General features: G+C 38.6%; 1 protein-coding gene across 1 annotated transcript in view; it reads right to left on the reverse strand.

Moving 5' to 3' along the window:
• TNPO1 (transportin 1) overlaps positions 1 to 7,879 on the reverse strand; it is a 98,591-nt gene extending 90,712 nt beyond the window's left edge. The window contains exon 1 of the mRNA XM_003925760.4: positions 7,771 to 7,879. Within this exon, the coding sequence (XP_003925809.1) occupies positions 7,771 to 7,785 (15 nt within the window). The 5' untranslated portion in view covers positions 7,786 to 7,879. The remainder of the gene's footprint in view (positions 1 to 7,770) is intronic.
• Between the last annotated feature and the right edge of the window lie 18,262 nt (positions 7,880 to 26,141).

Genomic DNA, 26,141 nt, shown 5'->3' on the forward strand with positions numbered 1-26,141 from the left:
GATAACCAGGAATGTGTGATGTCCTGGAAGGCAAAGAAGAAATGGTTTCAACGCTAAGGGAAGCAAACAGCTGTGTCAAATGCTGCTGACAGGTCAAATATGATGAGAATCAGTAACAGAGCATTTACCAATTTGGAGGCTACTGAAGAACCAGAGGAGCTATTTCTGTGAGAGTGGATCTCACAGTGCTACAGACAAAGGCCTGACTAGAGTGGGTTTAACAGAGTACTAGAGGAGAGAACTTCGCAATAGCAAGTACAGACAACTATTTTGAGAAATACTACTTCCAGAGGAAACAAAAAATTGGGGTAATGTGGTGAAGTGGGACAAGTTTTTCTTTTTTCTAAGAGGGGAGAAATAATAGCCTATCTGTTTGCTGACAGAAATGATAACAGTAAAGAGAACAAAATTGATGATGTAGAAGAAGGGAACCTAAAGCAGAGTCCTTGAGCAGATGAGAGAGAATGGGGTCTAGTCCAAAGGCAGACAAGAACATGAACAGTTAAACCAATGGGCAGGAAGACAGCTATGTACTGAGCAGATGCTGTGTAGACCCTTTTATGAATAGAGTACCAGAGGTACATGGCGTGGTGGGAGTCTATGGAAGTTCTCTTTTGATTACTTCGATTTTCTTAGCAAAGCGGGAAACAAGGTCATGAGCTAAAGGTGAGGATAGGAAAAGAGATATAGAAGGTTTGGGGAAAATAAGATATGAAATAGTCATTTAGAAGAGTGGGAGAGGAAGCAGACTAGGAAAATATAGAACAACCATAGGGCAGCATTAAGGACCCACTTGAGGTTTGTGGTCATGTGTGGTTTTTTTCTGGCCATGCTCAGTTACATAGGGGCAAGTGCAAGAAAACCCCAGAGAGTTATAACTAAGGCTCTGATTTTGCCAAACAAGCAAAGAGCAAGGAAGGGGATCCAAAGAAGTGACTAAACTGATTAACCATAAAATTCAGATGAGTAAATTCCATGTAAAAGGAAGTGAAAATATCAAGAGGGTAAGGGGCAGGGGAACAGTAATAGGATCAATGGGTTGGAGATTCCACTGGGGTCAGAAGATGGTTGGGGCTGAGGCACTAGAAGTGAACTGCAAAAATAGGAAGAGGGGTAACAGAGCAGAATACATGAAATGGCAACTGTGGTATGGAGTGACTGCAGTTATTGACAATGCACGAGAGTATCACTGTGGAATGAGTGGCTGACATAGCGTAGACGGGAAGAGCACTGGAAGTGTGGTCTAGGAAATGAGAGGCCAGGGTATTGGGTAGATCGGTTATGTATATTCTTATCAATTTCAATATAAAGACTAGAGAGAGGGACAGTGAGCCTTTATGACATCATTCAAAACTGAACATTATAGGGAGAAAGGAGGAAGCACAGTCTGAAAGAAGTAAGGAGATTAGTGGCAGGTATCTTTCCCACCTCTAGAAACAGTAAGGAAAGTTATGGAGCAAACAAACAAAAACAGCCACAACTGCACAGTGGAAGAGAAGTTTCCATTAGAGCAATAAAGTGAAAACAACATCTAAGAATAGGTTGAGACTGGATTTTTGCAATGACGGACAGTTAATTTCACAAGGCACAGTAGAAGGGTATGAAGAGTTGAAAAGGGGTTTTAAAAAAAGTGTAGACCCCAATCCAGCCTGGGCAAGAAAGCCAGACTCCTCTTAAAAAAAAAAAAAAAAAAAAAAAAAGGTAGATCCAGGCTGGGTGTAATGACTCACACCTGTAATCCCAGCACTTTGGGAGGCTGAGGTAGGTGGATTGTCTGAGCTCAGGAGCTCAAGACCAGCCAGGGCAACACAGTGAAATATCACTTTTACTAAAATACAAAAAATTAGCTGGGCATGGCAGCGTAGGCTTGTAGTCTCAGCTACTTGGGAGGCTGAGGCAGGAGAATTGCTTGAACATGGGACGCAGAGGCTGCAGTGAGCCGAGATCATGTCACTGGACTGCAGCCTGGGTGACTGGAAGTCTGGAGGGTCTGTGGTTACTGACAAAGACCAATCCTAGCACATGTGACTCCTGATATTTTCATGTGTTTCTCTAAGAAATAAAAACCACTGGGTCAAAGATGTTTTTACTTTAAAATAGCTGTATGGAGATATTCAATGTTATCCCGACAGCCTTGTCAATACATACTAACAAAACTTTTTCCACTTCTGCCAGTATAATGAGAAAAAAAAAAAATCACTTTACTTGGCATTTTTCTACTGGTGAGGGAAATCATTCTATGTTTACCTGCTAGTGGTTATTTCCTCTTCTGTGGAATTTGCTCACTTAAAAAACTGAGTTGTTTTCCCTTTTAAATTGATGTATAGTTTTTCAAAAATCTATTTTATTCTGCTCTTAATGATTCATACAAATCTATCTTCTAGATTTATTTCATCTCTTTCAATGGCACATGCTAGGGTGACATAAGGCTCAGTAGGTTCTCTCTTCCCCAACTCCCTCTGTACTATATATTAGAGTTTGTCTAATTAAGGCCCACTAGTCAAATCTGGGCATACCATTGGTTTCATAATTGTTTTTGCATTCCAGTGTCGGAGTTGGTACGGGCCACAAAGCAGAAAACATTTGCTATCAGGCCCTTTACAGAAAGTTTGTGGACCCCTGCTCTATACTTTCCAGGGTCCCTAAACTGCTTAGAGTTCCAAGAACACAGCAGATCCTTATGTTTACTGACATTCTCCCTGAAATGTTGTTCCTATTCCCAAAATGCCCCAGACATTCCCCCTAATCTATTCAAGGAAATCTATTACTGGCCTTTCTTGGTGTCTTTACAGATTTACATCATAAAGCTGTAAATACATTTATTGAACTTGTTTATTTACATACCTCTTTCTCCACTAGTATGTAAATCTCTTGACAAGAGATAATCCCAGCACTAATAAATGGGATACAAAGTTCTTCATGGTTTGCTATCTCTTTAATCATTTCCTAGTTCTGCTATGCTCCAGCTAAAATACATATTTCATTTCATTAAATATTTTTCAAAAACATCATTTCTAATGGTAGCATAATAATCAATAGTTCTGTACTTTTATATTCATTTCTTTTAAAATGTCGGTGTATACCACCTAAGTCTAATAATTTATTTCATTTATTTAGTATATTTATGATTTGCTGAAATACTTCTCTTCCTTAATTCCTTTCTTAGTAAAAACAAAAGTAGTGGAATCTTATCCTTTCTAGGATTAACTTTTTCATTTGTGGTAGAAACATAGGCATCTAAGATAAAGGAGCTCTACTGATAAATTATTTTACTAATGGCTTCAGAGTCATCTATAAAATGCAATTCAAATGTGTGGATTTTTTTTCCTCTAATTTTCAGTGTAAATTTAACTTCCTACACCTGCAGGCAGTTCTATTCTCCTTATGGGAAACACATATTATTTTTTGGCTTATTTCCCCAGTGAAAGCTTCATTTACTTTATCAGGAGTTTTACTAAATATATATTTCAATTTAAGCACTTATGGGCCTTTTTATTTCTCTTACTCCCCAAATTTAATCAAATTTGAGATTTCTTTGGTTTTCTCTCACCTATTTGTGTTGAGATCATTAAGAGTTGCACCCACAGATATTTGGTGCATTCACTTTAGAACCCAGTTTTGCATATTCATTACTAATTATATCTCATCCAGGTAAAATTTTTCTTTTTCTTTTTCTAAAATGTATGTGGAAAGTTAAGCCCTGTCTTGTTTAACTTTGCAATTTTCCCATTATTCCCAGCTCAGTTTAACTATCTTAAAAATGTAGTCTGTGATCTGAAGTTAGTTACAGTATAAAATTCTGAATATGTATATGATATAAAAGTATACAAATAAAAGCATGATGAGCTTTGCAGTCAAGCAGATTTAGATTCAGATTCAGACTTGAACGCTCCGAGCTCTTAAACAAAGTATTTACCTATCTATGCTTTGTTCTCTCGTCACTAAAACGGAAGTAACTCCCATGTATAACACAGAGCCAAGATGAGAATAATGTACATGAAAGTGACCATATAGGTTAAACGCCTAAAAATGATGTCTAGTACATTATAAGGAAAATGTTAACCCACTCTCTATTCCTCCAATCCCAAGCAACAGGAACAATAAACACTGTGTAGTCTTGATTTATTATATTAATAAGTTAATTACTAAATGCCATTAAGTAAAAGTAATTTGGCAGTATGGACCATGAGCTTCGGATGTTTACCTTGACTCATTATTTTTGCTTTGGGGATTCTATCTTAATAATCTAAAATGCAGAAATTGATTTCTGTATGAGGATGTTCATTACAGTGTTTCTTATAACTTCAAAAAATTTAGAAACTGTTTAATAATGAGAAATTCACACAAACATGCAATCATTCAATATGCTGACAAAATAACTCAGTAGCATAAGAAAATGCTTATGGTGCTAGATGAAAAAAGAAGAATACAAAATTATTCACATAGAAAAGTCTCAACTGTGAAAAAAAATCCAATAAACTCAGAAAAAACATTGGAAGGAAGGAAATGCACCAAAGGGCTTACAGTAGTTACCACGTAGTACTGATATCTGTAATTTTTATTTGATGGGTTTCTATAGTTTTCTGAAATGATTAACAATGATAATGACATTGATGATAACAGCAGTTATTATTTATAGAACACTTAATACATGACAGCCTCAGTTTTAAGAGCTTATTCTATTAACTCATTTAATCCTCATAACATTATAAGATGAAAAAGTGAGATTAAATAACTTACCCAAGGTCACAGAGAAGGTGCCAAAATTTGAATACCAATAGTGTGGCTAAAGCGCCTGTTTTCTACACTACACTGAAAAGTTTTGTTTTGTTTTTAAAAATTAACATTAAAATAATGTTAAAAAGGCATATATCAGTCCCAAATTTATGGTCTCACAGTTATCAGCTTTTTTTCAGAACTGAGTTGTAATATTTGCTCTGGCATGGAGTGCCTTTTTGGATTAAGATGTAGCCACCATTCCTATATATTCTATTGACCCCAGAAAATTCCAAGACAACTTTGCCTCCCCATTTCCCATTTCAATATCTCATTTAAGCATTGAGACTCTAGAACTCTAACATTCTTACTTACTACAGCACCTGACAGTAGTACTTCAAAGGACCCTTCAAAACAACCCATTCAAACTTGCTTTTGAAAACTTCTCCTAACAGCTACACATGAAACTACAAATCAGTTACCACTTGCTGTGGTTTGAATATGGTGTGTCTGTCCCTATCAAAATTCATGTTGAAATCGTATCATGATCTCATGGACATGAATTAGTTCCTGAGGGTGGATTGTTAGAAAGCCAGTCTCTCCCCTCAGATTCCCCTCAACCTTTGCCTAGGGGCTTCGCCTTTGACCTTCTCTAGCATTTTATGATGCAGCACCACAAGCTGACCAGATGGCGGCGCCATGCTTCTTGTACTTCCCATTCTGCAGAACCGTGAGCTAAATAATAAACCTCTTCTCTTTATAAATGACCCAGTCTCAGGTATTCTTTTACAGCAACACAATACGGATTAAGGTACCACTCTTGCAAACATCTGTCTTCCATCGTGAAGTTTATCCCTTGTACAGCCCAGAAGACTCCTTCACCTGCCAACACTCAACACATCTACCATGGCAATCCAGCCAACTAAGAAATATCCTCAACCTTCAGGGGAATTTCAGTGTTTCTGATCCTTCCTCTTTGAGGATGGCATTGTTCTCCATTGTTTTTGAAAACCTCATTAGTTTCTTTGATTCTCTCAGCTTTCTCACCCTTTTGCTGGTAAACCAAACTGTTTTGAGTGGGGAAGAGATCTTTTTGATACCAATATGTATTCAAATATCAATCTCAGGAAAAAATATCACAATTTATACCCCGGGCAACAAAAATAACTCCCTCACTTACTGCTGTGCTCCTCTCTGCAGTTTATATTTGATAAATTTATTTCATCACATCTGTCACTTGGTTTGACTTCCTTTATAAACAGGTTTCTTTTCTTAAAAAAATGTTTGCAGAATCCAACATGGTTAAAATTCAAGAAATTCTTCTAAATATAGGATGTTTACATTTAATCTAGTAGTTCATTTACAACATTTAGAGTTCATGGAATGGCTTTAAAATTATAAGAAAAACTACAGTCGTAAAAACAATGAATACAATAACGAGTGTTGATACTGGAAAAGCTTACAACTAGAATCATATATTTTTACAAAAATCTTATTCTGCTCACATTACATAATAGTAATAAAGCCATTGAGGATTGAGGTAGAAGTGCAAAAAAGATTTTTATAGATATTTCAGTGGGAGGAATTTAATAATTCCTGACTAGGACAAAGATGCAATCACATCAAGGCTAATCCAGGGTGGAGACCCCTTTCAGGAAAAAGAGAACACTAGTACTTCATTAGGCTTACATTAAATTGCATGAAGTAAAAATCGTACTGCCAAACTAGTACACATTTATGCGTTGCATAGCTAGATACTAAAAAAGAAATCCGCATCCTCAAACTATTATTTCCCGTTTGCAGTTGCTAGTTTTCAATCTGGTACAGCCTTCTCTCTGAACGACTAGGGTGCCAGGTAAGGTAAAAGTGGAAAACAGATCCTTTCCCAAAAAATGGAACTTGCCCCTTTTCCACTCAATATAGCTTCTTCGCCTCTCTCATATGAAAGCTTTGATGTAACAGGGAAACTTAAAATCCTGCAGGAACTTTTGTCATTCTAAAAGTGAGTACGTCAGGACAGCCATTTTACAACCTTCATTTCCAAACACCCATTACGCCATACAACTTGCAATTTTAAAAGTATATTTTCTTTAGGGTAAAAAAAAAAAAATACCACTTACGCATTCATCATTTAAGTCATTACTGTTTCAGAGGACAGTTACTAAGCTTCTTAATACAGCTGTCAAAATCCATTTGTAGATAGCCTCCAATTTCAAATTTTTACATTTATCTCTACTGATAGACCAACCTAATTAGCAATTAAGATAACAGACCTAAACCGTAAGCAATCCTTGCAAAATCCAGTTGATTTTTAAAATCAGTAAGCAACACGCGATCGTTTTTAGAGAAAGTTATTCTGAAAAGAGCTTGATGGTGGTGCCGTGCTGCTCCCCAGCAGTTGCTCCCTGTCGCTGGTACGCATGGGAGTGGAGGTAGAAGCGAAAAACCCACAAGCCCACGCCAAACCCGTACGGTCACAACGATTCTGTAAACACGTCGTGAGGCCAAGAGGCCCCGAGGAGAAGGAACCGCCGGGAGAGAGGCTGGCAGGCTGCATGTGAGGACGCCGGGCTCTATGAACGCAGCCGGCAGATCAGGGCAGAGGGGCCCGGAGCGGGACAAAGACCGGCCCGTCTCGGGCAGCGCCCGCCAGCGCCCAGAGCCAGCGAGAGGCAGCCGTCCCGCGGCAGCTGACGGACGCACTCCAGGGCCCTCAGACGCCACAGCCTAACAGGCGAGGCAGACGCTCCCCGAGCATCACATCCTTCCCCTTCCGCCCCCTGTAACGGGCTCCCGCCGTCCCTAACGGGCTCCTCTGACACTTGAGGAGCCGCCATGGCCTGCCTCCTACCCGGGTCTCGCAGGGCGCCTGGGCCGGCAGCTGTTAGGGTTAGAACCGCGCCGCCGCTGCCTCCCTGCGTCAAACGGCCGGGCGGGCACCGAGACAGCCGGCGAGCCCGGCGTCTCTCCCACAGACGCGCCAGGCAGCTTCGAAGCTCCCAGCCTCCGCCCCCGCCCCTCCAGTCCGGGGCCGCGCTCCCTCACGCCACCTACCCGGTCCCACACCATCCCAGAGGCCTCGGGCGCTCGGGCCTTCGGCCGAAGCGGCGCTGCCTCCAGTCTGGGGCCTGAAATGGCTGCGGAACAAAGAGAATCTGGTCTCCACCGAGCGCCGGTCCGATTGGCCGGGGGGCGGAGTCCGTCGCGGGAACGTTCGGCGGCGGTCGCCTTGGCAACGGCGGCGGGGCTGGGAAAACTGGGGCCCGGGTCGGCCGGCGGGGCTTGCCGGCTGGCGTCCGGCAGCGGGCGGCCGTGCTTTCTCAGCCGGCTCGGTAGCTTCAGGCTTCGCCGACCTGGCGCGGGGCTCTCGAGTGCTCGCACCCCCTGCGGCCGGCGAGCTGACCGTAGCCTCCGGGCCTCGCACGAGGCAGCCGCTGACGCTGCCCGGCGCTGCGAGCAAAACGGCCCGCCGGTGTGGTTGCCCAGCCCAACTTCTGTGCCCCAGCGTGACCCCCAGAGTGACAGCCGCGCCCTGGGAGCCTGTTCAGCACCGAACGTGTCCCTCCATAACACAGTTCCAGCGTCGCTGGTAAAAAGCAGAAATGGCTTCGATAGGTAGATGCGGATAGATGGCTGCCTGCTTAGCACGAGATAGCCTTTTGAGGTATGTTGTTTCTGGCATATAAACCACTATGTAATTAAAATTCAGTGATTTATAAAATTTTTACGTCTCCAGGCATGCAATACTATAAAGCTGTAGTTTCTTGCTCTTCGAAGTAACAAGCCCTTCTCTCCCTAACCTGCCATCATGAGAAATTAATATGTCCTCTATTTTCGGTACAGCAAATGATTCCAAATGGGAATGGTGGACGTTTTTATACCCAATTGCAACAACGGTAATGAGATAAATATCAGTTCCCTTCCCCCAGATTATTCATATATATATAATTTACTGTATATAAATACTTAAAATTTGCATAATTAGCTGGTTTTTATTTTCTAAGGTGATGATGCCGGTGATAATATTCCTCATATGATCAATGTGAGTAGAAATACCAGCATTTCCGACTATCTTACTGGAAGTGCTGTATGTGTTTTGAAAATGTGTTAACAGTTGTTGCCTTCCCCTCTTAGTTTAGGTAAAATCACAGTACAAAATACTAGAAAAGTCTGTAAATTTTTACTAAGATAATTCATTTGTTCATCTAAACATGTTAACAATTTTCATTTGAACTATAGTCATTTTGCAGGAACAACTAGTTTATATAACTTAAAATTTGAGACTAAAAGTACCATTTTGTTATTATTGGGAAATTGAACTTAGCAAGGGAAAATATTTTAAATAACTAAAATACTCATGATTTCAACGTGTTCTAACGTTAATTTGATAGTATTTGAGTAAACAACCCCACCCCAAATAGGAGTGGATTACTAAGAAAAAAATGTAATATAGACTTTCCTAAATGGTAGTTTATTGGCAGGAAAATATATCCAGAAAAAGTACATTTATCCAAATAACAAATGGCTTATTTCTGCATTTGGAAAGTTGCATCATGGACTAGGATCTGTACAAATCAGAGGATGTGTAGTATTTGCATTCTACTTTGCTAAAGGAAAAAACACAAATATTTCTAAAATCTAAAGGATTAGCAAATAATGACAGATATAAATACTACTGATTAAGCAATTAGTAGGAGTTCACCTGATTAATAGTTTGGAAATAATTGAAATGAAGAAAGAGTAACATATTATTTAGCATAAGGGGATTTACTGGCCAAAATATTTTGAAAGGAAAAAAATGTTGATTATCAGATGTTGTAAAATTGAAATTAAGCAAATTAAATCTATTCTTTCATAAAAATTAAAGTGAATGAAAATGTTAATATAAAATAGTTCTGTGTTGAATAGAGATTCTTATACATGTGGCCTTTTTGTCTCTTCTAGGTCAAATTAAAAATACCTGTTTTAAATAGTAAATCTTCTTATAATTAACAAGAAATTATTAACATGGCTTATTTTATTTTTCTTTGCACAGTTTGCACATATAATAGCAGCTATCCAGGAGTATTTTCTCTTTACATCTAAATATGCTCATGTGGTAAAACGCTGAAGAATTATTGATAAGTTTTAAATGAAGTTAAAACTTATAAACTTTGTTTTTACCTTTAAAATATATTATAGATACCTTATATTTTAAATTTCTGTATTAGTTTTGTTGTTTTAATTTATTTTTAAATAAAATTTTATTTTTTAAAATAAAATTAATACAGAATATTATTTTTCACCTAAAAAGGTGAAAAATTTACCAAGATAAAAATAAAATGTTAGCAGTTACAAAATAGCATTTGAGGGAGAAAACATACCTATGAGGTATGAGGGAGAAAACTTTCACCTAGGAAGGATAAGATGCTTATTTTGTCAGGTATCAAAATAAGTGTGAAGCTTGCAGGCAGAGGAACTATATGCAGATACTGGCTTTACCACTTATGAACGCTTTTGGTTCAGTCTTTCTGAGCTTCGCTTACTTTTGTCTGAAACAAGATTAAATAAGTTATATAAAGAACTCATTAGCAGAGTATTGAGCAGTTTGTTAGAGGGCAATGAATGAAAATATTACTAAATAAATCAAAGATGTTTGAGAAGGAGGAATGGTTATTGAAAAAGCCATTGAACAAGATGAATGGTTATTGAAAAAAATAGGCCTGGAAGTTCAAAAATTGTTAAATAAATATCTTTAATAGGAAATTATTGCTGAGTATATAGAAACCTAATAAGATAAGTAATATTTTAAATACAGACACACTCAGAACAGAACAAGGCCAGGCACAGTGGCTCATGCCTGTAATTTCAGCACTTTGGGAGGCTGAGGTGGGCAGATCACCTGAGGTCAGGAGTTGAGATCAGCCTGGCCAACATATGAAACCTCATCTCTACTAAAAATACAAAAATTAGCTGGGCATGGTGGCAGGTGCCTGTAATCCCAGCTACTCAGGAGGCTAAGACAGGAGAATCACTTGAACCCAGGAGGCAGAGGTCGCACTGAGCCAAGATCGCACCATTCATTTGCACTCCAGCCTGGATGACAGAGAAAGACTTCATCTCAAAAATAAATGAGTAAATAATGTAAAAATAAATAAATAAGTAAAATAGAATAGAATCTTCTAAAAATATTGTTTCCATTTATACTTCGGGAAAGACAATTATTTAATATTAGGTAGTTTAAAGAATTGCCTTACACTGAAACATCTTTAGGTTGGCATTGTGAAAAATATATTTCAGTAATTATTTAGAAGAATTATTTCAAATATTGAAGAGGACAATTGTAGTAAATATTCAGAAATAGGCATTTCTCATTTAAAGTAAGCCCAATATATAAAGTTTGAATTCTTAAAAATGATAAATTAGGAAGTTAGTAACCGGGAAAAATTAACTTCAAAATTCCTTTAAATATTAATATGTCCTAGTGATTATAATAAGATTCTACTTATAAAAAGATCTACTTAGAATTCCACTTTTGGGAAGATGGAGTAGATATACGTGTCCCTATTTCTGCCACTAATTGTAATTAAAAATTCTGAACATTACATATAAAACAAACATAAAAGTCTCCAAATGGTAGAAAGAAGACAGACCAACTAGAGACCTTGGGACCTAAGGAACAACATGATGGTTAATTCCCTGTGTTTTGTTTTTGCCTTAGATACACCAGAGTTGAAATTTTAGACATCAACAACCTGGAAACACCAATGGCACAGACAAAACAAGCCCCATCAAAACACTGCTCTCTCCAGCTGAAGAACCAGAAAAGGAGTATAGCAGACAGAAAACTTTTTGACAATAAATGCATATTCTAGCCAAAACTATAGACAGAATTGTGACCCCATCCTACTCATGTGAGCAAAGTCCTAATGGAGAACCTAGACTCCCACCCTCATCAGACTATTAGGTAGTTAAAAGAATTGCCTTACCCTGAAACATCTTCAGGTTGGCATTATGGAAAAATATTTAAGTAACTATGTAGAGGTACCCCAACCCCTCTCTCCCAGGGTGGTTTCAGAGAAGGTCAAGTAAAGAGCCGGTACTTTAATCATCACAAATCAGTAACAAGGAGTCTCCCATCTTGGGTGTTGGTGGAGGCCAAATGAGGAACTTGGATATCTCCTCTAACTTGGCAATAATGAGGTGGTGCCTGCTTCCCATATCCACTTCCCCTGCTGGTACCATGTTAGAAAAAGCCAGCTAAAAGAAATTTTACTAAGATTCAAAACCTCGTAATATCCCATATGTCCAGATTTTACTAAAATCACTCATATCTAGAACTGGGAAGATCCCAACGTGTATGAAAAAAGACCATTAATACATGACAAAACCAAGAAGACGAAAATGTTAGAATTATCTGACAAAGATGTTAAAGCAGATATCATAAAAATGCTTCAGTGAGCAACTACAAAAACACTTGAAACAAATGAAAAAAATAGAAAGTCTCATTAGATAAGTAGAAGATATAAAGATAAACCAAATGGAAATTTTAGAACTGAAAAATACAACAATGAAAATTAAAAAATGAGTTGAATAACAGAACAAAGGAGACAAAGGAATGAATCAAGGAATGAAGATAGAACAATAGGAATTATCCACTCTAACAAAAGAGAGAAAATAGACTAAAAAGAACAGAGTCTCATGGAACTGATTACGTATAACAAAAGATATAACATTCATGAAATCAGAATCCTAGAGGGAGAAAGAGGGTAAGGCTAAAAATACTCAAATAAATAATATCTGAAAACTTCTGAAATTTGGTGGAAGACATAAACCTACAGATTCAAGAAGCTGCATGAATTTTCAACAAAGGAGACAAAACAGTTAAATGGGAAAAAGGTAGGGTTTGTTTGTTTTTTAACAAATAATGCTGAAACAACAGGGAATCCACATGCAAAAGAATAAAGCTGGACATCTGCTTCATACTATATACAAAAATTAACTCAAAGTGGATCATAGAACAAAATATAAGAGCATAAAACTATAAAATTCTCAGAAGTAAACATGGAAATAAATTTTTGTGACCTGGGGTTAGCAAAAGACTTCTTACATATGACACAAAAAACACAAGCAGCAAAAGAAAAAGTAAACAAGTTGGATTTCATAAAAATTTGAAACTTTCATACTTCAAATGGTACCACCAAGCTAGAAAATGAAAAGACAGCACACAGAGTGGGAGAAAAGATTTGCAAATCACATATCCAATAAGAGATTTATATCTACTATAGATAAAAACTCTTATACCTCAATAATGAAAACAACCTAATTAAAAATGGAGAAAGGATTGGTATAGACATTTCTTCAAATAAGATACACAAATGACTAATACACACATGAAAAGAAGCTCAACATCATTAGCTGTTAGAGAAATGCAAATCAAAACAAGGAGATACCACTTCACACTCATTAGAATATCTTCAATAAGCAATACAAATAACAAGTATTGGGAAGAACATGGAGAAACTGGGACTCCCATGCATTTTTGGTGGGAGTGTAAAATGCTATAGTTGCTCTGGAAAACAGTGTGGCAGTTCCTCAAACAATTAAATATAGAGTTACCATATGACCCAGGAATTCTACTCCAAATGGAAATGAAAACATTTGTCTGCACAAAAAGTGGTGCTAAGTAGCAGGACTATTTGTAATTATTTGTAATGCCCAAAAAGTGCAACAACTCAAATATCTATCAATTGATTAATGAATAAACAAAATATAGTATAGATATGTAATGGAATATTAATTGGTACTAAAAAGGAATAAAGTGCTAATACATCCTACAACATGAATCAACCTTGAAAGCATTATGCTTTCTTTAAGTAAAAGAAACCAGTTACAAAAGCCACATTACATGATTACGTGAAAGTCTAAAATAAGCAAATATATAGAGACAAAGTAAATCAGTGGTTTCCAAGGGTCAGGAGAGGGAAAATAGTGATGACTAATAGGTATAGGGCTTATTTTCTAGGTAATTAAAGTGTTCTAAAATTAGATAGTGGAGGTTACACAATGTTGTTTATCTATTAAAAATTACTGAATTATAAACTTTAAAAGGATGAATATTTTTGGCGAGGCATGGTGGCTCATGCCTGTAATCCCAGTACTTCGAGAGGCCAAGGTGGACAGATCACCTGAGGTTGAGAGTTTGTGACCAGCCTGACCAACGCAGAGAAACCCTATCTCTACTAAAAGTACAAAAAGTTAGCTAGCTATGATGATTACATGCCTGTAATTCCAGTTACTCAGGAGGCTGAGGTAGGAGAATCATTTGAACCTGGGAGGAGGAGGTTGCAGTGAGCCAAGATCACGCCATTGTACTCCAGCCTGGGCAATAGGAACAAAACTCCGTCCCCCCGAAAAAAAGTGAATTTTATGGTTAAAAATTATATCAATATAAAGCTGTTACTTAAAAAAAAGACAAGTGAAACCTCATAGGACAAATGCAAAGATTCATGCCAAGATATATCATTCAAATTTTGAAAACTAAACAGAAAAAATTGTTAGAAGCAGAGAGCAAGAAATGTCACTTTGCTTATAAGGGAAAAGCAATCTGAATGACAGTGGATCTCACATCAGAAACCATGGATACCGTAAGAAAGTAACACAACATCTTTCAAGTGCTGAGAGGAAAAAATTGTCAACCCAAATCCAGTATCCAGCAAAAATATCTTTTAGGAATAGAGGGGAAATAATAACATTCTCAGATGAAGGGAAACAAAGAGATTTTGTCAGTAGCAGGTTTTTTCTAAAAACATGGCTACAGAAAGTTCTTTAAACGGAAAGGAAATTATCAAAGAAAGAATATTGGAACATTAAGAACCAAGAAAAACACACTAAGTAAAAATGTGAGTAAATACAATAGGCTTCCTGTCTCCTCTTGAGTTTTCTTTCTTTCTTTCTTTCTTTCTCTCTTAAGATGGAGTTTCACTCTTGTTAAGATGGAGTTTCACTCCAGACTGGAGTGCAATGACGAAATCTTGGCTCACTGCAACCTCCACCTCCCAGTTCAAGTGATTTTCCTGCCTCAACCATCTGAGTAGCTGGGATTACAGGCACCTGCTACCACCTGGCTAATTTTTGTATTTTTAATAGAGACGGTTTCATTATGTTGGCCAGGCTACTCTTGAACTCCCGACCTCAGGTGATCTGCTCACCTCAGCCTCCCAAAGTGCTGGGATTACAGACATGAACCACTATGCCCGGCCCCTCTTGAGTTTTCTAAATTATATTTAAAGGTCAAAGCAGAAATTGTAACATCTGATTTGGTAGATGAGATACTTAAGATAATCACATTATAAAAGGGAAAAGGTAAGGAACTATAAAGGGAAATAGGTTTTCTACATTTCACTTGAACTGGCAAAATTACACCACAAGTACACTAGGATAGTTTTGATATCGATATTATCTAAGTTCACTTATGCTGCTATGTCAGAATACCTGAGACTGAGTAATTTAGAATAAACTGAAATTTATTTTCTCACAGGTCTGGAAGTCCTAGATGAAGTCATCAGCATCTGGTGTCTGCTAAGGGCCATCTTGTTGCATGAAGCCTCTTTTATAAGGGTCTTAATAACATTAAGTAGGAAGAACTTTAAGGACCTAGTTACCTCTTAAAGACTTTACTACCTAATACCATCACATTGGCAATGCCTGAATTTTGGAGGGGATACATTTAAACCATAGCAAACATAAAAAATTTAAGTTATAAAGTTATAAAAATATGTACAAATTTGATAACTGAAGGAACTAGTGAAAAAGAAATAGATACACTCAAAAATAAAAATTAACATGGAATCATAAAAAATAACTCACAGGAAGTAGCCCACAAGAAGATAAGGAAAAGAAAACAGAGAAATGAAATACGAATAATAGACAGAAAACAAAATATAAAATGACTGACTTAAGCTCTAACATATCTGTAATTACATTAAACATAAATGGAAAAAAGAATTGTTGGAGGTGGCTGGCAAGATGGCTGAATAGAAAGAGCTCTAGTCTGCAGCTCCCAGCAAGATAAATGCAGAAGGTGGATAATTTCTGCATTTCCAACTGAGGTACCTGGCTCATCTCACTGGGACTAGTTAGATAGTGAATGCAACCCACAGAGGGGGCTGAAGCAAGGTAGGATGTCACCTCACCTGGGAAGCACAAGTAGTTGGGAAGCTCCCTCCCCTAGCCAAAGGAAGCTGTGAGGGACTGTGCCATGAGGAATGGTGCATTCTGGGCCACATACTAAACTTTTCCAACAGTTTTCACAACCCACAGACCAGGAGATTCCCTCGGGTGCCTATATCACCAAGGCCCTGGGTTTTATGCACAAAACCGTGTGGCTGTTCAGGTAGACAATGAGCTAGCTGCAGGAATTTTTTTTTTCATATGCCAGTAGCACGTGGAATGCCAGTGAGACAGAACTGTTCACTCCCCTGGAAAGGGAGTTGAAGCCAGGGAGCCAAGTGGTCTAGCTCAGTGGATCTCACCCTCACGGAATCCAGCAAGCTAAGATCCACTGGCTTGAAATTCTCACTGCCAGCACAGCTGTCCAAAGTTGACCTGGGACACTCAAGTTTGGTGGGGGGGAGGGCGGGGCATCTGCCATTACTGAGGCTTGAGTAGGCAGTTTTCCCCTCACAGTGTAAACAAAGCCCCCAGGAAGTTCGAATTGGTTGGAGCCTACTGCAGATCAGGAAAGCCACTGGGTAGCCAGACTTCCTCTCTAGGTTCCTCCTTTCTGGGCAGAGCATCTCTGAAAGAAAGGCAGCAGCCCTAGTCAGGTGCTTATAGATAAAACGCCCATCTCCCTGGGACAGAGCACCTGGGGGAAGAGGTGGCTGTGGTTGCAGCTTCAGCAGACTTAAATATTCCTGCCTGCCAGCTCTGAAGAGAGCAGCAGAACTCCCAGCACAACATTTGAGCTCTGTGAAGGGACAGACTGCCTTCTCAAGTGGGTCCCTGACCCCTGTGCCTTCTGACTGGGAGACACCTCCCAGCAGGGGTCAATAGACACCTCATATAGGAGAGCTCCAGCTGGCATTTGGCAGGTGCCCCTCTGGGACAAAGCTTCCAGAGGAAGGAACAGGCAGCAATCTGCTGTTCTGCAGCCTCTGCTGGTGATACCTAGGCAAACAGGATCTGGAGTGGACTTCCAGCAAACTCCAGTAGACCTGTAGCAGAGGGGCCTGACTGTTAGGAAAACTAACAACCAGAAAGGAATAGCATCAACATCAACAAAAAGGATGTCAACACAAAAACCCCATCCGAAGGTCACCAACATCAAAGAACGAAGGTAGATAAATCCATGAAGATGAGGAAAAACCAGTGCAAAAGGCTGAAAATTCCAAAAAAGAATACCTCTTCTCTTTCAAAAGATCACAACTCCTCACCAGCAAGGGAACAAAACTGGACAGAGAATGAGTTTGACGAATTGACAGAAATAGGCTTCAGAAGGTGGGTAATAACAAACTACTTTGCGCTAAAGGAGCATGTTCTAACCCAATGCAAAGAAGCTAAGAACATTGAAAAAAGGTTAAACAAATTGCTAACTAGAATAACCAGTTTAGAGACGAACACAAATCACATGACAGAGCTGAAAAATACAGCATGAGAACTTCATGAAGCATACACAAGTATCAATAGCCAAATCATTCAAGCAGAATAAAGGATATTAGTGATTGAAGATCAACTTAATGAAATAAAGCATGAAGGCAAGATTAGAGAAAAAAAGAACAGAAAAGAATGAAGAAAGCCTCCAAGAAATATGGGACTGTGTGAAAAGACTAAACCTACATTTGCTTGGTATACCTGAAAGTGATGGGGAGAATGGAACCAAGTTCAAAAACACTCTGCAGGATATTTTCCAGAACTTCCCCAATCTAGCAAGACAGGCCAATTCTCTGTATTTCAAATTCAGGAAATACAGAGAATACCACAAAAATACTCCTTGAGAAGAGCAACCCCAAGACACATAATCATCAGATTCACCAAGGTTGAAATGAAGGAAACAATGTTAAGGGCAACCAGAGAGAAAGGTCGGGTTACCTACAAAGGAAAGCCCACCAGACTATCAGTGGATCTCTCTGCAGAAACCCTGCAAGCCAGAAGGGAGTGGAGGCCAATATTCAACATTCTTAAAGACAAGAATTTTCAACCCAGAATATCATATCCAGACAAACTAAGCTTCATAAGTGAAGGAGATATAAATATTTTTTTACAAGCAAGTAAATGCTGAGAGATTTTTCTAACCACCAGGCCTGCCTTACAAGAGCTCCTGAAGAAAGCAGTAAACATAGAAAGGAAAAACTGGTATAAGGCACAGCAAATTGTAAAGACCGTTGTCACTATGAAGAAACTGCATCAACTCACGGGCAAAATAACCAGATAGCATCATAATGACAGGATCAAACTCACAAATAACAATATTAACCTTAAATGTAAATGGGCTGAATGCCCCAGTTAAAAGACACAGACTGGCAAATTAGATGAAGAGTCAAGGCCCATCTGTGTGCTGTATTCAGGAGACCCATCTCACATGCAAAGACACACATAGGCTCAAAATAAAGGGATGGAGGTATATTTACCAAGCAAATGGAAAGCAAAAACAAAGCAAGGGTTGCAATCCTCAGCTCTGATAAAACAGATTTTAAACCAACAAAGATCAAAAAAGACAAAAAAAGGCATTACATAATGGTAAAGGGATCAATGCAACAAGAGCTAACTAACAAGAGCCAGGCATGGTGGCTCATGCCTGTAATCCCAGCACTTTGGGATGCCAAGTTAGGTGGATCATATGAAGTCAGGCATTCAAGACCAGCCTGGGCAACATGGTGAAACCCCGTCTCTACTAAAAATACAAAAAACATTAGCCAGGCATGGTGGCATACATCTGTAATCCCAGCTACTCGTGAGGCTAAGGCAGGAGAATTGCTTGAACCTCGGAGGTGGAGGTTGCAGTGAGCCAAGATTGTGCCACTGTACTCCAGCCTGGGTGACAGAGTGAGATGCTGTCTTAAAAAACTGGTTGATAGGCCGGGTGTGGTGGCTCAAGCCTGTAATCCCAGCACTTTGGGAGGCCAAGGCGGGTGGATCACGAGGTCAAGCGATTGAGACATCCTGGTCAACATGGTGAAACCCTGTCTTTACTAAAAATACAAAAAAAAATTAGCTGGGCATGGTGGCGCGTGCCTGTAATCCCAGCTACTCAGGAGGCTGAGGCAGGAGAATTGCTTGAACCCAGGAGGCGGAGGTTGTGGTGAGCCGAGATCGCGCCATTGCACTCCAGCCTGGGTAACAAGAGTGAAACTCCATCTCAAAAAAAAAAAAAAAAAAAATGGTTGATAGAGTGATACTCAGTCTCATGGATAGGAAGAATCAATATCACAGAAGTGGCCATACTGCCTAAAGTAATTTATAGATTCAATGTTATCCCAATTAAACTACCATCGACTTTCTTCACATAATTAGAAAAAAATACTTTAAATTTCACATGAAGCCAGAAAGGATCCCATACAGCCAAGACAATCCTAAGTAAAAAGAGCAAAGCTGGAGGCATCACACTACCTGACTTCAAACTATACTATAAGGCTACTGTAAACAAAACAGCATGGTACTGGTACCAAATCAGACATATAGACCAATGGAATGGAGCAGAGGCCTCAGAAATGATGCCACACATCTACAACCATCTGATCTTTTGACAAACCTGGCAAAAAAAAAAGCAATGGGGAAAGGATTCCCTATTTAAAAATGGTGTTGGCAAAACTGGCTAGCCATATGCAGAAAACTAAAACTGAAACCTTTCCTTACACCTTATACAAACATTAACTCAAGATAGATTAAAGACTTTAAACATAAGATCTAAAACCATAAAAACCCTAGAAGAAAACCTAGGTAATATCATTCAGGACACAGGCATGGGCAAAGACTTCATGACTGAAACACCAAAAGCAATGGCAACAAAAGCCAAAATTGACAAATGGGATCTAATTAAACTCAAGAGCTTCTACACAGAAAAAGAAACTATCAACAAATGAACAGGCAACCTACAGAATGGGAGAAAGTTTCTGACAAAGGGCTAATATCCAGAATCTACAAGGAACTTAAACAAATTTATAAGAAAAAAAACAACCCCATCAAAAAGTGGGCAAAGCATATGAACAGACAGTTCTCAAAAGAAGACATTTATGTGGCCAACAAACATATGATAAAAAAAGCTCATCATCCTCATCATCACTGGTCGTTAGAGAAATGCAGATCAAAACCACAATGAGATATCATCTCATACCAGTTAGAATGGCAATTGTTAAAAAGTCAGGAAATAACGTATGCTGGAGAGGATGTGGAGAAATAGGAATGCTTTTACACTGTTGGTGGAAGGGTAAATTAGTTCAACCATTGTGGAAAACAGTGTGGTGATTCCTCAAGGATCTAGAACCAGAAATACCATTTGACCCAGCAATCCCATTAACTGCCTAAATACCCAAAGTATTATAAATCATTCTACTATAAAGACACATGCATACATATGTTTACTGCAGCACTATTCACAGTAGCAAAGACTTGGATCCAACCCCAATGCCCATCAATGATAGACTGAATAAAGAAAATGTGGCACATACACACCATGGAATACTATGCAGCCATAAAAAGGATGAGTTCATGTCCTTTGTAGGGACATGGATGAAGCTAGAAACCGTCATTCTCAGCAAACTAACACAGTAACAGAGAACCAAACACTGCATGTTCTCACTCATAAATGGGAGTTGAACAATGAAACACATGGACACAGGGAGGGGAACATCACACACTGGGGCCTGTCAGAGCATGTGGGACTAAGGGAGGGATAGCGTTAGGAGAAATACCTAATGTAGATGATGGGTTGATGGATGTAGCAAACCACCATGGCACACGTATGCCTGTGTACAAACCTGCATGTTCTGCACATGTATCCCAGAACTTAAAGTATAATAATAAAACAAAAACAAATAAAAAATAAATAAATGGTCTACAACATTGTAGTTTGACAGGTAGAATGGATTAGTAAATCTGAATCAAGTATATGCTTTCTACAAGAAACTCACTTTAAGTATAATGATATAGGCAAGTTGAAAGTGAAAGAATGAAAAAAAGATATATGATGTAATAATTAACCCAAAGAAAGTAGGAGTGGCTGTATTGATATCACATAAAGTATGCTTCAGAGCAAAGAAAAGTATCAGAGTCAAGTAAAGATATTATATAATAATATAGGGTCAATTCACCAAAAAGACACAGTAATTATAAATGTGTCTACACCAAATAACACAGCTGCAAAGTAGTGAACAGCACGAGTTCCCTTGTCCCTCTGTCAGGGCTTGCGATGGGGGTGTGGCTCGCTTCTTCAGTTCCCCACTGCTCAGACCTCTAGGAGAGCATACAGATGAGCATGCTGTGGGTCTCTGACCCCTTGGCAGTGTCTAGGGGTGAATGTTTACAGCTGAACCCCCAGTGGGCATGTGTTACAGGGTGCTCTTTTAGTTTAGCCATCCATAGGCAGCTTGTGTTAGTCAGCTGAATTAGGCCCCTGCCTTATGGCAAGGATAGAGGGCTTTCTGTAACCCAGGGTTCTTGCCTTTGTGTACTGGAAGAATCAGATCACACATGGGCTTGGAGAATGTGTGCAAGGTTTTGTTGAGTGGAAGTAGCTTTCAGCAGATGGGGGAACCAGAAGGGAGATAGTTTTTCCCAGAGTTGGGAGTAGCCGGGCTCTCCACCAACTGCCATGGCCAAACTCTGCCTCATTCTCCCAGTGGATGGCGCGCTGACGCCTGTCATGTGCTCTTCTGCCTGCGTGCTCCTCTCGCCATCCTCTTGCTATCCAGCTGCTTGTGTGCCTGACTGTTAGAGTCTCAAGGGTTTTTATAGGCACAAGATGGGGACATGGTGGGTCAGGGTGTTTTTGGGGAGTGCAATATTTGGGTACCAAGGCAGGAGTGCCTGTCCTCACCTAGGTCCATTGGCACAGAGCCAGGGGTGGAGCCCTCACCAGGGACCCACCCTTTCCTTCCTAGCATTTCCTTGCCCCCCTTCTGTATTACTAGGTGAACTGATAGTACTAATAGGAGAAATATACAAATCCACAATTATAGTTAGAGACTTGAACATCTCTGTCTTAATAGTTTATAGAACAACTAGACAGAAAATCAGCAAGAATACAGAAGAACTCAACAAATCAACATTTATAAAATGCCCAACAACAGCAGACTTAACATTCTTTTCAAGTGTTTATGGAACAAATGTCAAGATAGACCATATCCTTGTTATAAAGCAAAGCTCAATAAATTTCAAAGAAATAAAATAATATTGTGTGTGTTCTTTTACCATAACAAAGTCAAACTGGAAATCAATAACAGCAAAATGTTCTCCAAACATTTGTAAACTAAATAACACACTTCTAAATAATCTATGGGCCAAATAAGTCTGAAGGGAAACTTAACAATATATTGAACTGAATCAAAATGAAGATACAACATATAAAATTTTATGACACAGCTAAAGCAGGGCTATAAGGAAAATTTATAGCATATGTTAGGTTAAATGTAAGTGCATTCATTAGAAATGATGAAAAGCCTTAAATCAATAATCTAAGACCATATATGTAACTTACCTTTGTATCTCTTTACTGTCTCCTTTTTATAATCGTCTTAAATACTTCCTCTAAATACATTTAGAATCACTTTAGATAATGTAATTTTTCAATCATCAAAAGTAATTTAGAAAACTCAAGAGAAGGGAAACCTATTGTATTTAACCATATTTTTGAGTAAAATATTTTTTTAGTTATCAATGTTCCTAAATCCCTTCTTTTATAATGTACTTTCTGTTTAGATAATCTTTAGGCCATGTAATTGATCCATATAATCTCCCATATCATTTTTCATGTTTTGTATGTCATGAAAATTCTGCACAAAATTAATTTATACATGAATTCACAGCTTTCATAAAAAGAGACATTCTATCCAGAAAAGTTTATATCTTTAAACATAGATTGTTATAGCAAAATTTATAGATTAAAAAGTTAATATTCCTGTATACATATCTCTTAAAGTAAATTATCCGTGGAGTTAGAAACCAATTAAGGGCAATAGTAAAGTCTGTTTATAATTTTTAATTTCTGTGCCAGAAATTCTGGACTCATAATATCCAAGCAGCAGTGCATCCCACCAAACCATGGATCCTTTCTATTAGGAAGATGTCTTCCAAACTTTTAAAGTAATGAAAGATTTCCTTATGAAGTTTTCCCTTGGGTCTCTGAAGTCATACCTATGCTGGAGTGGCTTCTTTTTTAATTTCCTCTGCATTTTTAGATCAATTTCCACTGCACTTCTCAGCTATTACTTCTGTTTTATCCTTAGCATTCACTGTTGTTCTTCCTTTAAGAGTCAATAGATTGGCAGTTTGTCAAAAAAGCAATTTGTGATTCTGTATGTTATGCTTTTTCTAGCACTCCTGTCAGGGAAGATTTGAAGATTTCCAAAATGAGAACTGTCTCTTTTCTAGTCGGCCTGAAGTGTAAGTGGTAATTTGGATTTGCTTTGCCCATACTGGTAATAACTGTACAGTTAGAGAAACGAATTTTAAAGCATGAATGTTCTGCCTCCGTTTCACGAGGCTTGTGTTGCCTATGGGGGAAAACATATCCCACAGTTCCTTAGGACTAAAGAGAAGGAAAGCTTTCTAATCTTGGAAATGGATTTTTTCTGAGGGCATATGTATTTGCATAAATTACAAAGAAAAATCATTAGGGATTTTATTATGAAGAACATATAAGCTGATAAGACATCTACAAACTCAAAAAAAGGGAAATTTCAACAATAGTTGTGGATAACCTATTAATCGCTGTCCCTTAACACCTTTCCCACTTCCTCATTAACCCTCTTCTCTATACTGGTTGGTCATATTTATGCTCATTTTTGTTCAGTTTGTATTATTTCCTCAGAAGTATGTTTTCACATATGGAATGCATTGTTACTTTGTAATTCATGTGAATATAACACTGGAATTTGACTGGTGAGGAAGCAGGAGGCCATCACATTGCTATGTTGAGGATTTACCATGATTCTAGTAAATCTTAAGTTGTTTTGGTCCAAAAGATTATTTCTTAGAAATTATCACACATCTTTTATTTTTTCTCTTACTTCAAGATCTGAGAAGCTGAAATTAAAGCCCATCTTACAGGTGCAAGAGAAATCTGTACATAGTTTACTGTGTCTAAGATCCTGTAAATTCTTTAATGGACAACTGTATTATTTTGTGCAACAGATCTGAAGGAGAAGGGCTTAGAAGTGACAGATTCAAGGTGAAAATATCTCTAAGCCACACAGGTCAATTTTTGTTGGAGAGAGTACATCTTATACTAGTTAAGCTAACGGAAAAATTGCAACTTAAAAGGAAAGTGTAATGTGAGCAGATAACTCAAGGGACTCTCATAGATGTCACAGAGACAAACAGGGCTATGGGAGAAGTAATCATACCTTCCAGGGAGATTATCTGAAGATGAGAGATTTCATCTCATTAGAATTCGTGTTACTTTAGATTTTTTTTTTTTTTTTTTTTTGCAGGGGAGAAGGCAACAAAGCAAGGCTCTGACCAGCTTAGGCAAAAGAAGGAACTTACTGAAAGTATACTGGGACAAGTTGAACAACCTACTTTATAAATAAGGATCCAGCTAGCCTAGGGACCAGCAATATTAGATCCTCTGCTTGCTTCTTTTTTTTTTTTTTTTTTTTTTCCATGGGAACATAGCTGCCTAGTACACCCAAGGTTATCATTTTATGGCTTCAAGAATGAGAGATCAGCTTGCTTTCCATATTATTTCTTATCCAAAACCCAAATTCCTGGGGATGAGACTCACTGGCTCCGATTAGGTGAGGTACCCACACCTGGATCACAGATGATTAGCTGTGGCCAGGAGGAAGGGTCACATTACAGCTGCACTATGATGGGAGGATGAAAAAGAGAGGGAGAAGCAGTTCCTAGAATAAGTAGAGAAGCTAGAGAGATTACCCCAGAGTTTTCCATTGCAGAAGTACTACTCCAAATCATATGATTCATGAGATTTACTTGGAAGAGACTATTTGATGTTTGGGTACAAAAATTTTACTATCCCATCATCATATTTTGATAAGATAGTAGTAACTAAAGGTTTACCAAGGTTTAGTTTAACAAATTAGATATGAGAAGTTTATTAATATTAATTTTAAACATTTCTCTAATAGGTTATTCATTTTAAATTGCAACTGGAAAGCACTGATAAATCTAATGCAGTTACCTCATCTTACAGAAGTGAACTCTTAAGAGGATAAATAACTTGGCCAAAATCATATGGTAAATAGTGAAAACATCTGGGCTGGATTCCAAGTGTTATTTTTCATCTAGTGCTGCTATCTTGATCTCATTATTTGTTTAGAAACACTTTATCTTTTGCCAAAAATATTTAACAATTATGGGTTCTTGTTTGTACAATCTTTGAATCAAAGTATACATAAATCCCAGGTCTCCCAGTGTCCAGTAGCAGCAAGACTTAGAAGAGGTCAGAACATTAGCTCAGAAATTGAGGAACATGAATTCTACGTAGTACTCTGTGCTGAGAGAAAGGCCACTTCTGCACGGAGATAACTTGCAAAGTAATCTGCAGGAAAAGCCAGAATTTAGGAAGCAGCTTTGGATTCTATTAGCTCCAGGATATACTGTAATGCTAGATCAGGGTAATCACAATTTAACATCGCAATGATGATCTGACCAATGAAGATTTCAAAGCAAGCAATACCAATAAGGGTGCCATGCATAGCAGACAGACTATAACATGTAAACCAGTAGCCCACAATCGATTTTTGGTACCAGGGATCGATTTTGTGGAGGACAATTTTTCTAGGGACTGGGGTGGGGACTGTGTAGGGGATATGGAGGTATTGGGGGTGTGGGAATGTATGGGGGAGGTGGGTAGGAGGGTTTTCGGATGAAACTGTTCCACCTCAGGTCATCGGGCATTAGATTCTTACAAAGGGTGTGCAACCTAGATCCAATACATGTACAGTTCACAATAGGGTTCGCGCTTCTACAGGAATCTAACGCCACTGCTGATCTGACAGGAGCAGAGCTCAGGCAGTCATACTTGCTTGCCTCCTGCTGTGCAGCCCAGTTCCTAACAGGCCACGAACCAGTACCAGTCTTCGGTCAGGGGGTGGGGGACCCCTGAGGTAAACAAACAAACCAATTCAAAATAGCAATAATAACTGCCATGAAGAGAGCAAAATGAAGGATGTGATAAAGAGTGAGGGGAGGCTACTCAAGACTGAGGAATCAGGGAAATTTTCTCTCTAAATCAGTGAATGATTCAGTGAAAAGAAAACTGACAA

Source organism: Saimiri boliviensis, chromosome 1 (genome assembly GCF_048565385.1).
Source record: "Saimiri boliviensis isolate mSaiBol1 chromosome 1, mSaiBol1.pri, whole genome shotgun sequence".
NCBI lineage: Eukaryota > Metazoa > Chordata > Mammalia > Primates > Cebidae > Saimiri > Saimiri boliviensis.